The following is a 12823-nucleotide window of genomic DNA, read 5'->3' as shown; positions in this document are numbered from 1 at the left end:
TGCTAGTGGTATCAGGCCCTGTTCTGAGGAGAGTCACTGATAGTCACAAAACGGCCTCAGGGTAGATTCTGGGAAGACAGGGGTTCTCCTCGTCTTCTGGACTCAGGGATACAGTGATATATTAAAGCTTTTGGAGGTGGTGTTTCTTCTAAAGAAGAATTGTAGCACTTATCATATCAGCCCTGAATAATCATTGTAAGGCCTGATCCTGAAGCTGAAGCTCGAATACTTTGGCCACCTGATGTGAAGAGCCCACTCATTGGAAAAGACCCTGGTGCTGGGAAAGCCTGAAGGCAGGAGGAGGAGGAGAGGACAGAGGAGGAGATGGTTGCCTGGCATCACCGACTCAATGGACATGAGTTTGAGCAAGCTCTGGGAGCTGGTGATGGACAGGGAAACCTAGCATGCTGCAGTCCATGGAGTCGCAAAGAGTTGGACATGATAGAGCAACTGAACTGAACTGATCATAGTCCAAGAAGCAAAGTGCAAACACAAGGTATTACAGTACACAACTGATGTTTTCACATTGAGACATTTTCACTATAGCTTTACTTTCCAAACTTTATTGTGCATTCCTATCAGTAAATTTAATGCCAACGACTGAAAAACAAGCCCTTTATAACTCTAAAAGCTACTTAGAGAAGTATCAGACTTTTCTTCTTGTTATCACTGGTGACTCAGATGGTAAAGCATCTGCCTTCAATGTGGGAGACCAGAGTTCAATCCCTGGGTCGGGAAGATCCCCTGGAGAAGGAAATGGCAAACCACCCCAGTATACTTGCGTGGAAAATTCCATGGACAGAGGAGCCTGGTAGGCTACAGTGCATGGGGTCGCAAAGAGTTGGACACGACTGAGTGACTTCACTTTCACTTTTACTCTTCCCAGACTCCATCAGTTTCTGGGTAATAGAGGGAAGCCAGAAATGACAGGGAATTAGGACGACAGGGGAACAGGCTCAACACATTTCAGGTGAGCAGCCGTTGGGGACAACCTTGGTCCAGACACTAATAGAAAAGACAGAGAAAACAATACTTCTCCCACCTCCTGGGAGAGTCAACCTGGCCCTCCAGAAAGCCTCTTCTGAGGAATTAGGAAACATCCACTCACTACGAAGTTCTACATGCTTACTCTGTAGATACATCAGTGTATGGAACACTGGTGTTATTGGAGCACAGAGTAATCTGCTAGATCGTCTCAGGAAAGACTAGGTTTAATCGTGGCAAACCTCCAATAACAGATGGAGACATCGTGGAGGCCTCATATGTAAAGAGAATTTACAAGCTCCTTGGAGTATCAGGGCTCAGCTCCTTTTTGGTTCTCTCCCTACTGTCCAACTAGCAGTAAGGAATTTAAGTATACCCAGTCCTCAAAAGTGGGCAACCTTATGGATCTTCGTTGATGCGCGAGGGCTTTCTCTAGTTGTGGTGGGAAGGCGTTTCACTGTGGGAGGAACAGAAGGCAGGCGTCCAGTGGGTTAGGTGGGGGGTGTGGGGACAAGCCTCTGGGCTGAGCTCAAGAGGCCTCCCAGCAGGGCACTGGGGCCCGGGAGAAGCCGAGAAGTTGGCCCTCCCAACTTCCTAGAGAGGCCTGGAGCGGCGATGCGCATGCGCGATACGGAGCGGCGGAGAGCCGGGCTGGAAGAGTGTGGAGTGGGGCGGGTCGAGCAGTCAGGGCACTGAGAGTTCTGCGGCCTCTGGAGTTGGTGAGCCGGGCGACGGTGGAGGGGTGGGGGCTACTGTGCGGGTGCGGAGTTCCCTGGGGAGTGGCGGGTAAGGATCGGCCTGGACGCTGCGCCCTGGCAAGGATCTGGCTTTGGAGATCAACCAGCCCGGGTCCTTCGCTGCTCCGGGCGTCCGGTGCGCGAATTTGAAGTAATGGTTTCTGAATTTTATCTCCTCTGCCAGTTATGCAAACAAAGCATATTCATCACAGATAATTAGGTGAGTCGGGTGACCGTAAGAAAAGGAAGAGTAATCACAACCCGTTAATTAAAGAGTCTTCCTGACTCTTTAAAATTTGTGCATGATTTCGCAAACTCTTATATGAGTATATATTTTTTATTAGAAAACAGGCACTATTGTTTTAATTTTTTTGGTATTATAGCAAAACAGTTGTAATAAATTTTCATGTGTCATGGTAAATGTTGCCATTTTAACCATTTGAAGTGTATAATTCAGTGGTATTAAGTACATTCCCATACTATTGCTTTCTGAGAATGATGTCTTCAATTTCTGGAATGCATTTAATATATTGGTTAAAATTGTTGCCAGTATTATGACGCCACTGAGTCACATATGTGCAGCTATAATTAAACATTTTGTTTGCAGTTTCCTATAGTAGATATTGCATGAAGCTGTAAATTGAGCAAGTGACATTTGTGCAGAAAAATACCAAAAGCTTCATTAGGGTGATTATGTCTGTTTTCAAAATAAAGAGAGTAGTATGGAGCAGCCTGGTAGGCTGCAATTCATGGGGTCGCTAAGAGTCGGACACGACTGAGCGACTTCACTTTCGCTTTTCACTTTTCATGCATTGGAGAAGGAAATGGCAACCCACTCCAGTGTTCTTGCCTGGAGAATCCCAGGGACGGGGGAGCCTGGTGGGCTGCCGTCTATAGGGTCGCACAGAGTCGGACACGACGGAAGTGACTTAGCATAGCATGTATAAAATGCAGTTTTTAAACACAAGTAACAGCACTAACCTGCTGCTGCTGCTGCTAAGTTGCGTCAGTCGTGTCCGACTCTGTGCGACCCCATAGACGGCAGCCCACCAGGCTCCCCCGTCCCTGGGATTCTCCAGACAAGAACACTGGAGTGGGTTGCCATTTCCTTCTCCAAAGCACTAACCTAAAACCACTCTAATGTCTTCTGACTTACATAGACTTAAGAAATAAGAAAATGTTCTCCTTACTAAGTTAAGAGTAGTGGCAAGGAAAAGAACACTGTTTTTTTTTGTTTGGACTTTTGTTATGAACTGGAGTTCTTGGTCTCCTTGATAAAAGTTGAAATTCAGTCAAGGCTTTACTGGAATTTATGCGGCAGCAGGAGGGAGTGAAAACAAGTTAACAGGTTCCTTTGTTTCCTAGCGGGTGAGGGTGGTTCCTCACACAGAATGAGGGTAGAAGTGCTTCCAGAGATCTGGCTGGAGGGGTGACTTAGGTGGTCTATCCACCTTCTAGGTGATGCTGTGTGCAGGGGTGCTTGAGCAATACTTTGCTTTTGCTCCCAGCCCCTCAGAAGTGGCAGTTGGGTTTTTGGTCTTTTTGTAGCTTATCCTTCATAATATGCTCCAACTGCAAATGTGCGCAGTTATTTTTAGACCCTTAGAGTTTCTTTGTATTTCGTTGCTGGAGGAAACGTTTGTTCAGGTGCAAGCGCTGCAACAAAGGGTCCCGAGTCCCAGCCTGCTTCAGTTCCAAACTAAAAACTCCTAAATGTTAGGTCTCTTATTTTGCAAGTAAGTAATTTGCTCAAGGATTTCAGGGAATTTCCCTTTGTTACACACATAAATATCTGTGTGCACATTCAGGAACTGACAAATGAGACTGCTTTGACATGTGTTTCTTAATGCTGAAGAAAGGCAGACAGCTTTTGGTTCAAAAAGTAAGCCAAAAAGACTGTGGGACTGTTTTGAAGATAAATCTCTATGTGTACTTACAAGTAAGGGAAACTGACAAAAACTGAAAAATGGTACCTGCTACAGTTCTGTGACTCCTGGTATCCAGGAATGTTAGTATTGTGAGCATTCTGTGATGTCATACTCCAGAGCAAAAATACAGAAGATGTAATAAAATATAACTCATTACTTTATAATCTTCAGTGTTTTTAATATTAGAAACAGTCTGAAAAAGGTCCCTCAAATGAGTCATTATGTGCTCTAGATTGAATTTTTTTTTTTTTTTTTGGTCCCTGTGTACAGCTAGCAGGTTCTTAGTTCCCCAACCAGGGATCGAAACTGTGCTTTCAGGAGTGAAACTGCCGAATCCTAACCACTGAACCACCAAGGAGTTCCCTAGATGGAATTTTTGAGCTTATACTTTCCCTTGCCTGATTTTAGGCCTCTTAGCCTTCTTCCTTGTTTTATTTTGCTACATAGCACCTGACACTGTCTTTATCTTATTGTCTGTCTTCTTATAAGCTCCTTAAGTTAGTGCATTTTGTCTGCTTTATTCACTGCAGAGACCATGGTGTCTAAGAAGGTAGTAGGTGCTCAGTACATATTTGTGTGGGGTGTGTGTGTGTGTGTGTGTGTGTGTGCATGCGTGCATGCTCAGTCATGTCCTACTCTAGCCTGCCAGGCTCCTCTGTCCATGGAATTTTCCAGGTAAGAATACTGGCATAGGTTGCCATTTCCTCCTCCAGGGGATCTTCCCGACCCAGGGATCACCCACATCTACTGCATTGGTAGGTGGATTCTTTACCACTGTGCCACCTGGGTAGCCCCTATTCAACACCCTTACTGCCAAGTTAATCCTTAGTATATAGACATTACTATTTCTAGATAGAAATAAACACAGTAACAACTCAAACTTCAGTTTGAAAACCTTTTTATTTTGAATGATTGTAGACTCACAGAGACTGTCAGAATTTTGTAGACTTCCCTTGTATCTTTACCTGGTATACCTAAAGGCAATGTCATGCATAACCATTGGACAGTCATCAAATTTGAGACATTTCCAGTGGTGGCAGTACTAGTAATTAAACTACTGATTTATCTAGAGCTCCTGACTGGCTAGCGAATGTTCTTTTCCTGGTTTGAGAATCCAGTCTAGAATCCCTCATTGCATTTAATTGTTATGTCTCCTCACTCCCTTTCAGTCTGTGACAGCTCCTCAGTTTTACTTGACACTTTTAAAGTATTTTATATTTGTAATTTTAGACTGACCCTCTCGATTTGGTTTTGTCAGATGTTCTCCTGCTTAGACTGAGGTTGATGTTCGTATGTCTTTTCCTGGTGATATTACTCTTGATCCAGTATTTCTGCCAAGGATTAATGATTGTAAAGTTACTGTCTGTCCTTTGTAATTAGCAATTATTTTGAGGTAGATACTTTGAGACTTTGCATAGAAATATGCTTTTCCTACTAGTTAGCATTTCTTGGTGAATCTTGCCTACAGTAGTTGTTATTGTGATGTTCTCCTAGGAGCTTTTCATTTTTTGTGTTTTTTGACTACATTTATTAACTGGAATCCTTTGTGAGGAAGAGTTGTGCCTTCTCTCCCACTTGTTTATTTACTTAATTATATCAATTACATCAGTGTGTGATGTTGGGTGTTTATTTGGGGAGTGTAGTGAGGTGTGTTGTTATTTATTTTGTGGCATAAATTATTCTAGCTTTAGCTGTTGGGTGTCTTTCAAGTTGGCTCCTGTTTCACCTTACATGTTCCCATCCTTTTTTGTGTCTTTCTCTGATTTTCAGGCACCACAAGATACTCATCTTATATTTTCACCTCTCCAGCCCTGGAATCAATCATTTCTGCAAGGATTCTTGGTTTCACTTTTTTGTAGAAGTGGTATTGAGAAATCAAATTTTGGGCACTAGATTGAGTTCATTTATAAATTGGTATAACTAAAATTTTAACATTTAAATGTGTACTAGAAGCAGTCTAGCTTTAGTTTCTAATTGTCTTAGAAACTAGTTTGCATATTATCAGTGTATAAAATAAACCTTATGTACCTTCTCATTGGGGGCTTCCCTGGTGGCTCAGTTGGTAAAGAATCTGCCTGTAATGCAGGAGACCTGAGTTTGATCCTTGGGTTGGGAAGAGCCCCTGGAGAAGGGAATGGCAACCCATTCCAGTATTCTTGCCTGGAGAATGCCCATGGACAGAGGAACCTGGCAGGCTGCAGTCCATGGGATCGCAAAGAGTTGGACCTGACTGAGCGACTAAACACAGCACACACCCTCTCACTAGCAGGAAAAACACAAGAGTAAGAGACTATTTATTTAAGAGGATTTTAAAATGAAGTCAGAATTGCTTTGTATGAAAGCAAAATGACAGAAAGAAGAAAATATTCCTAAAAACTGCCCAGGAATTTCCCTGGTTCTTTTCCAGGCCATTTTCATTTAGGAATGAAACTGAGTGAAGGGATGAAGCTGGGGAGAAGAGGCCTGATCCATCTCAGGTTGCCCCCGAGTCTGGGGGCTCACATTTATGGTGTCGTCTTAACAAGTTGATGTTTTCTTCTGTCCTCAAAAACTGATTGGGATCTGGGAGGAACCCAGAGGCATTAGAATACCTGAATTTAATTGGGCAGTTTCAGCTCACTGGCCTCCATCTTTATTTACTGTGCTGTGAGGCTTTCATCCAGACTTTGAAAGGCCCAGGAGGTCATTAGCTTTTTTTTTTTTTTTTTAAATGCTGCTTCAGTACATTGGCTTTACTGCATCAGAGCAAGTGGACCCAAGTTGGTTTGGTAGCAATGTCTGTTTTTTTTCTGTCTGTCTGGTACACAGGCCCCTTTCTTTTGATTATAACACCTTAACTTGGGGAGAACTACTGTCCCCACTCTCAGTCCATGTGCTCCTGAGGTTTTGATGCATTCAGTTCCCCTTCCAGGATATTCCAGTGGCAGATAGTGACTCAGATGTGACCCATCAGAGCATTTTATCACCTCGTCACAGTGATTGGTTCACAAAGAGATGTGTTAGCCAGGCCAGGCTTAACTCTGGGACTTTGATAAATAGAAATTTAAAGAAAGCTCTTTCTCAAAGTCTTAATCTGGTTGGGCTGCTGTAACAGAATGCCATAGACTGGATGCCTTATGAACAACGGAAATTTATTTCTCATAGTTCTAGAGACTGGAAAGTCCACTCTCAAGGTGCTGGCAGATTAGGTATCCAGTGAGAACCTGCTTCCTGGTTCATAGATGGCCTTCTTGCTTTGTCCTCTCATGGCAGAAGTGGTCATTAGCTTTTATCCACATTCATGGTTGCAGAGACTGGGCTCAAAGAACTGTATTCTTTTGCCATGTTCACGGGCAGTTGCCGTCATTTTTCTGCTGTCCTTCACATCATCTCTTTACAAATACTTCATTGACCTCCTTGGACATTTCTGTAGCAGCTGCTTCACAACAGGTCGACTTGGAGGCTTACGTTTGGTGCTTATTTCACTCAGATATGTCAGTGCTCTATATTTCCTGCTGGTACGTTTCTTCATAATACTTTTCTCTGGTCTCCAGTTCATTGTCTTCAGTCTTACGCCTGTATTTCTCTTCACCTGAGCATCTTTCTCTTCCCCAGTCTGTTGTGCAAATTTGTCTGGCAAAGGCCCTGCCTTTTTCTTTCACAGCAAAGCTTCATTTCTCTGCCAAAACTTCAACTTCCTCATCATGCGTGATCCTAAAGTAGTTCTTCACTTGACTCTCCATGACCCTGTAACAATACTGCATTTTCTTTAATCTGGGTGGTGACAAGCATTCCGGTGTGAGCTTTCTTCCCATTTCAGTTAACAGTCATCTCTTATCAGTCCTCCCAGCACTCACTGAGTCCAGGAGACATTGACTAGGTATTGGTTTGTAGCAAATGTAGGAGATGATGGTCTCTGTTTTAATCATGGATGAGGATAGTGATTTTTTTAAAAATTTGCTTTAAAGTGGTGGGAGTTGAAGAGTTCCATGCTCTCAGGGGAAGCTAGCTGTCATGTATGATTTGTTACACAGAGCAGTGGGGCTAATTTGCAACAGGTGCCAAAGCCTACTGTCCATATTATTTTTATATATGGACTGAGGTAGAGGTGTAACCTCATTTTTTTGTATGTGTATATCCAGTTGTTCCAGCACCGTTTGTTGAAAAGTGTCTTCTTTCCCCTTTGAGTGCTCTTGGGACTTCCATAAAAAATAAGTTGATGGGCATTTTGCTGGTGGTCCAATGTCTGGGACTCCATGCCCCCAGTATAGGGGGCCCGGGTTTGATCCCTAGTCAGGGAACTGGATCCTACACACTGCAACTAAGACCCACTGCAGCCAAATAAAATACATACATAAATTTAAAATATATTTAAAAAGTAAGTTGACCTTAGGAGACTTCCCTAGTGGTCTAGTGGTTAAGACTCTGTCCTTCCAATGCAGAGGACACAGGTTCAATCCCTGTTGGGGAACTAAGATTCCACATGCTACGCAGTGCAGCTGGAAAAAAAAAAAAGTTAACTGTAGATGTTTACTTCTGGACTCTTACCTATTTCACTGATCTATGTGTGTATTACACAGTCCTGATAAGTGCTGTTTTGTCAAATAAGTTTTGAAATTGTGAAGTGTGAGTTCTTCAACTTAATTTTATTTTTCAAGGTTTTTTTTTTTTTTTTTTTCATTTTGTTGGAATCCTTGAATTTCCCAGTGAATTTTCCAGATGGTCAGGCCCCAGGTGAGCTTCCTGGGTTCCAAGTGTGTGGCCCAGGAATGGCAGGACCTCATCTCCAGGGCTCTGGCCCATTCAGAGGCTGCTCCTGTGACTTCTCTTCCTAACTGCCTCCCCTGGACTTGGTCCCATCCACTGAGTACATGGACTGTTATCTTACCCTGAACGTGTCCTTTTATTAATGTGTCCTCCCAGCTTCTTTCTGTACCCCCACCCCTTTGGCCCCAGGGTCTCAACCCTGTCTTGGTACCCTTGTTGACTCTGCCCCTTAGGCTGTGAAAGTCCCTGAGCTGCAAATGTCCCTGAGCAGTAGAAGCTTGTCATTCCAGGAGGCTACAGAGTTGGAGTTTCTGTCTGTGAACTATACTCTAAAGAACTGGAAAGGTACAGCCCTCAGCCAGAGAGCCCTGTACTGGAACATCATGCTGGAAAATTGCTGCAGCCTGGCCCCATTGGGTAATGACTCTGCTCCCTAGTAACTTAGAGTCTGCCTTCTTTACATTTTCTTTGCTATGTTCTTATTCTTTTAATTATGAAAATATAAAGAGAATGGAGAGAATAGTATAATAAATCTCTCTACATCATCACTCACTTTGATAGTCATTAACATTCTCTGTGACTTCCCTGGTGGCTCAGACGGTTCTCTGTACTTCCTTATTAATTGAAGTGAGCTGGTTTAGTTAAGAGTTTGTAGTTGGAAGGAATAGAGAGCCATTCAGTTACTATAAGTCATGAGCTAAGTTACTTAGAGTAAGATTGAAGGATTGGAAACCCTGAACAGACTCACCAGCTAGACCAGGCTTTGGGAAACAAAGCTTTGTGAGGACCGGGGAGCCTCAGCAGCAGAAAAGTGACAGTGAAAGTCACTCAATCGTGTCCAACTCTTTGTGACCCCATGGACTATACAGTTCATGGAATTCTGTAGGCCAGAATACTGGAGTGGGTAGCTTTTCCCTGCGCCAAGGGATCTTTCCAACCCAGCAGCAGAAGTGAAAGGATTTTTACGGCAGTGTTGTAAGACAGCTGTGTCCTGTGTATCTGTTTTTCTATTCCCACTGATGGCCATTCTCTTTACTCTGAATCTTTTGTCCCCCTTCAAGCTCTTTCTTAATTAGACTTCCTATTTCCTCATATGTTCTGTTTGCTGTGGTTCCTGATGGATTTCTTCTCTCCATGCATCATTTCAACTTGAGCTACTACTTGTAATTTCCTTCATTTTGTCCTACTTTCAGTTCAGAATTTATGTAGAAAGGGATTCCATTGGTGGTTCAGCCATTAAGTATCATATTTCTTTGGGCAGAACTTTGTTCCAGGTCACCCAGAGCTGATGACTACTCTATAAGCCGCACTTGGGTCTGGTGCTTGGCCGTGGTCCAGTCACCTAGTCCTGGTCCTTGTCCATCCTGGGATGATCCAGGTTGCTTTGCACAAAACATCGTTTTCTCAGCTTCCCCTTCAGAAAGACTAGGGCAGGGCTGCTTCCTGAAAGGGGCTGTTGTCAGAGGAGTTTCTGGGGTTGACCGGTCTAGGACAGTAGCCTACTCTGGAGAGGGTGGGCTTAGAATTAAAGGGCCAGATACCTTTCATTTTCCATATGCTGAGATGGTATGATAGCTTGTGGTCTGGTTAAGATGTGATTGAAAGGAACCAATATTTTTGTGTTTACCTATGACCATGGATGCTCTGCCTTTCCCAGCTTTTATATTTAATTCCAGAATTTAAAAGCAAATACTCAGCTCTTCAGTCTTATTATGTTTACAGGTTATCAAGCTACAAAACATGTACTTGGATTTGTATTTCAAATTATTGCCTTTGTTAATTTTCATAGAAGTGCCTACTGGCACCTCCTAGTCCAATGCTCCAGAGACTAGGATGTTGCCAATTTTAGAGCTCTACTCTCTCCTTCAGTACATTTTCCCAGCCTTTTTGAACCCATAGCTTCTCCAAATATCATTACTATTCTTTCATACCAGAATCACTCCTTTTTGTGCACTTTTTCCTGATCACGCCCTCGTAATACACATTTCCCTTCAACTCTCATGTTTGCCTACATGTTTCTCATATTTAGTTTAAAGTATTTGCCATCACTCTCCTTGACATCTTTGCTGTGAACTGTAGAGCTGTACAGTGTCATGGTTGGAGTGAATCCGAGAGTTCATCATTTTACTAAGGAGACACCACATCTAAGTGACTTCTGGGAGATCACACTGTGCTTTACAGTTTGGTCTCTTGCCTTTCAATTGGCCTGCTCACCTGGCTGTGCTGGCTCCACATCCCTCTGTCCTGATAGCTCTGCTTTTTCCCTCCTGTTCTCAATGTGTCTCCTTATTCCTTATCCTCAATGTGGATTTTTTTTTAAGCTACATAGACTCCTGACAGTTCATTTCCTCAATAGGACAAGAAGTGAGTGAAAGTTGTTTTCTTCTGTCTTTTGGCAGCAGGTGAAAACAGGATGGCAAGTTCACAGTTGTCTCCGAAGCAGGACATTTCTGAAGAGTCAAAGTCAGCTGACAGGACCTCAGGCATACTCTGTGGACTGATTCTTAGAGGACCAGAAGCTGGGGCTTCCTGTGAAGAAGCTTTAGAGAAACTAAAAGTTCAACCCTCAGATGAAGAAGGAACCAGACGGGAAAGTGATTTCTTAGAGATAACACAGGAGGATAAAAAGAAATCTACAAAGGATCGATGTGATGAGTATAAGGAACTTGGGGGACATCCAGATCTGTCCTCCACTCTCTCAAAACATCAGGGAGTTCTGAAGGGACAGAAATTATATCGATGTGATGAATGTGGCAAAGTTTTTAATTGGAGTTCACACCTCATTGGGCATCAGAGAATCCACACTGGAGAGAAACCATATGAGTGTACTGAGTGTGGCAAGACCTTCAGGCAGACTTCTCAGCTCGTTGTCCACCTCAGAATCCATACAGGGGAAAAACCTTATGAATGCAGTGATTGTGGAAAGACCTATCGCCACAGCTCCCATCTCATTCAACACCAGAGACTTCATACTGGGGAGAAACCATATAAATGTAATGAATGCGGAAAAGCTTTCAACGAAAGTTCCAAACTCTTTGACCACCAGAGAACTCATACTGGGGAGAAACCATATGGATGCAATGAGTGTGGAGCACTCTTTAGTCGGAGTAAAAGCCTTATCCGCCATCAGGTACTTCACACTGGTAAGAAACCTTACAAGTGTGAGGAGTGTGGGAAAGCTTTCTGTTCTAACAGAAATCTTATTGACCATCAGAGAATCCACACTGGGGAGAAGCCTTATGAGTGTAATGAATGTGGCAAGGCCTTCAGTCGGAGTAAATGTCTTACTCGACATCAGAGTCTCCACACCGGGAAAAAACCATACAAGTGTAGCAAATGTGTGAAAGCCTTCAATCAGATCTCTCAACTTGCTGACCATGAGCGAATTCATACTGGAGAAAAACCTTTTGAATGTAATGAGTGTGGTAAGGCATTCAGTCTGAGTAAATGTCTCACTCGACATCAGCGACTTCACACTGGTGAAAAGCCCTATAAATGCAATGATTGTGGAAAATCCTTCAATCAAAACTCGTACCTCATTATTCATCAGCGAATTCACACTGGTGAGAAACCTTATGAATGTAATAAATGTGGAAAGGTCTTCACTCATAATTCTAGCCTTATGGTACATCAGAGAACCCATACTGGGGAGAAGCCTTATAAATGTAAAGATTGTGAGAAAGCCTTTCGTGATAGCTCACAACTCACCGTGCACCAAAGAGTTCATACTGGAGAGAAACCCTATGAATGTATTGAGTGTGGCAAACCTTTAGTCAGCGTTCTACTTTCAATCACCACCAGCGAACTCACACTAGAGAGAAGCACTCAGGTCTGGCTCGGTCTGTTTGTTAAGACACGATTCTCTAAGACAGCAAGAAACTTTAGGTTAAGGTTTCTGTATAAGTATGTTCATCCTGATCTCTACTTGGAACCACCTGTTCCATGTGTACCATCCCAGGACTTTCCTCGTGGTCCAGTAGTTAAGGCTCTGAGCTCCCAAAATGGGGGGCATGAGTTTTGATTCCTGGTTTGGGAATGACGATTCCACATGCCACACAGCATGGCTAACATAAAGAAAAAAAATTAGAAAAAAAAATATGGACCATCTCCAAATGCTCGCTGCTGGTCACAAAGGTGGGAGAGTTGGAGTAACAGTGGAATCTTCCTCCTCCTCTTGGGGAAATAAGGACTACATGTTTCATGTGCTTATAGGTTTCCTTCTTCTTTTTTTGGCTGCATGAGGCAGCTTGCAGGATCTTGGTTCCCCAACCAGGGATAGAACCTGTGCCCTCAGAAATGAAGGCACGAAGTCCTGGACTGCTTGAACCACTGGACCTCCTCCATTTTACCGTTTATATAAAGTCATCCTCTAAGACTGAGTCATTCTTCCTACCTCTTGAGTGTGGCCCTTTTAAAGCTTGATTTAAT

General features: G+C 43.2%; 2 protein-coding genes across 8 annotated transcripts in view; both read left to right on the top strand.

Annotated features, from left to right (window-relative positions):
* The first annotated feature begins 1628 nt into the window (after positions 1-1628).
* Positions 1629-12823, top strand: part of ZNF445 (zinc finger protein 445) — a 59740-nt gene continuing 48545 nt past the window's right edge. For 4 of the 7 annotated variants that reach the window (XM_059879818.1, XM_059879812.1, XM_059879817.1 and 1 more), the window contains exons 1-2: positions 1629-1703; positions 1906-1941. The gene's annotated coding sequence lies outside the window, so the exon portion shown is untranslated. The remainder of the gene's footprint in view (positions 1704-1905; positions 1942-12823) is intronic. The other 3 variants (XM_005222534.5, XM_024982943.2, XM_059879815.1) reach the window with 1 other exon arrangement.
* On the top strand, positions 2816-12344 carry LOC101905790 (zinc finger protein with KRAB and SCAN domains 7). Its single transcript, XM_005222607.5, is given in 3 exon segments — positions 2816-8812; positions 10795-12159; positions 12162-12344. Coding segments are annotated over 3 exon segments (1611 nt in total). The 5' UTR covers positions 2816-8652; the 3' UTR covers positions 12248-12344.

This window comes from Bos taurus, chromosome 22 (genome assembly GCF_002263795.3).
Source record: "Bos taurus isolate L1 Dominette 01449 registration number 42190680 breed Hereford chromosome 22, ARS-UCD2.0, whole genome shotgun sequence".
Taxonomy (NCBI): domain Eukaryota; kingdom Metazoa; phylum Chordata; class Mammalia; order Artiodactyla; family Bovidae; genus Bos; species Bos taurus.
The sequence above is the reverse complement of the archived record's forward strand: the minus strand, read 5'-3'. Positions and strand labels throughout refer to the sequence as shown.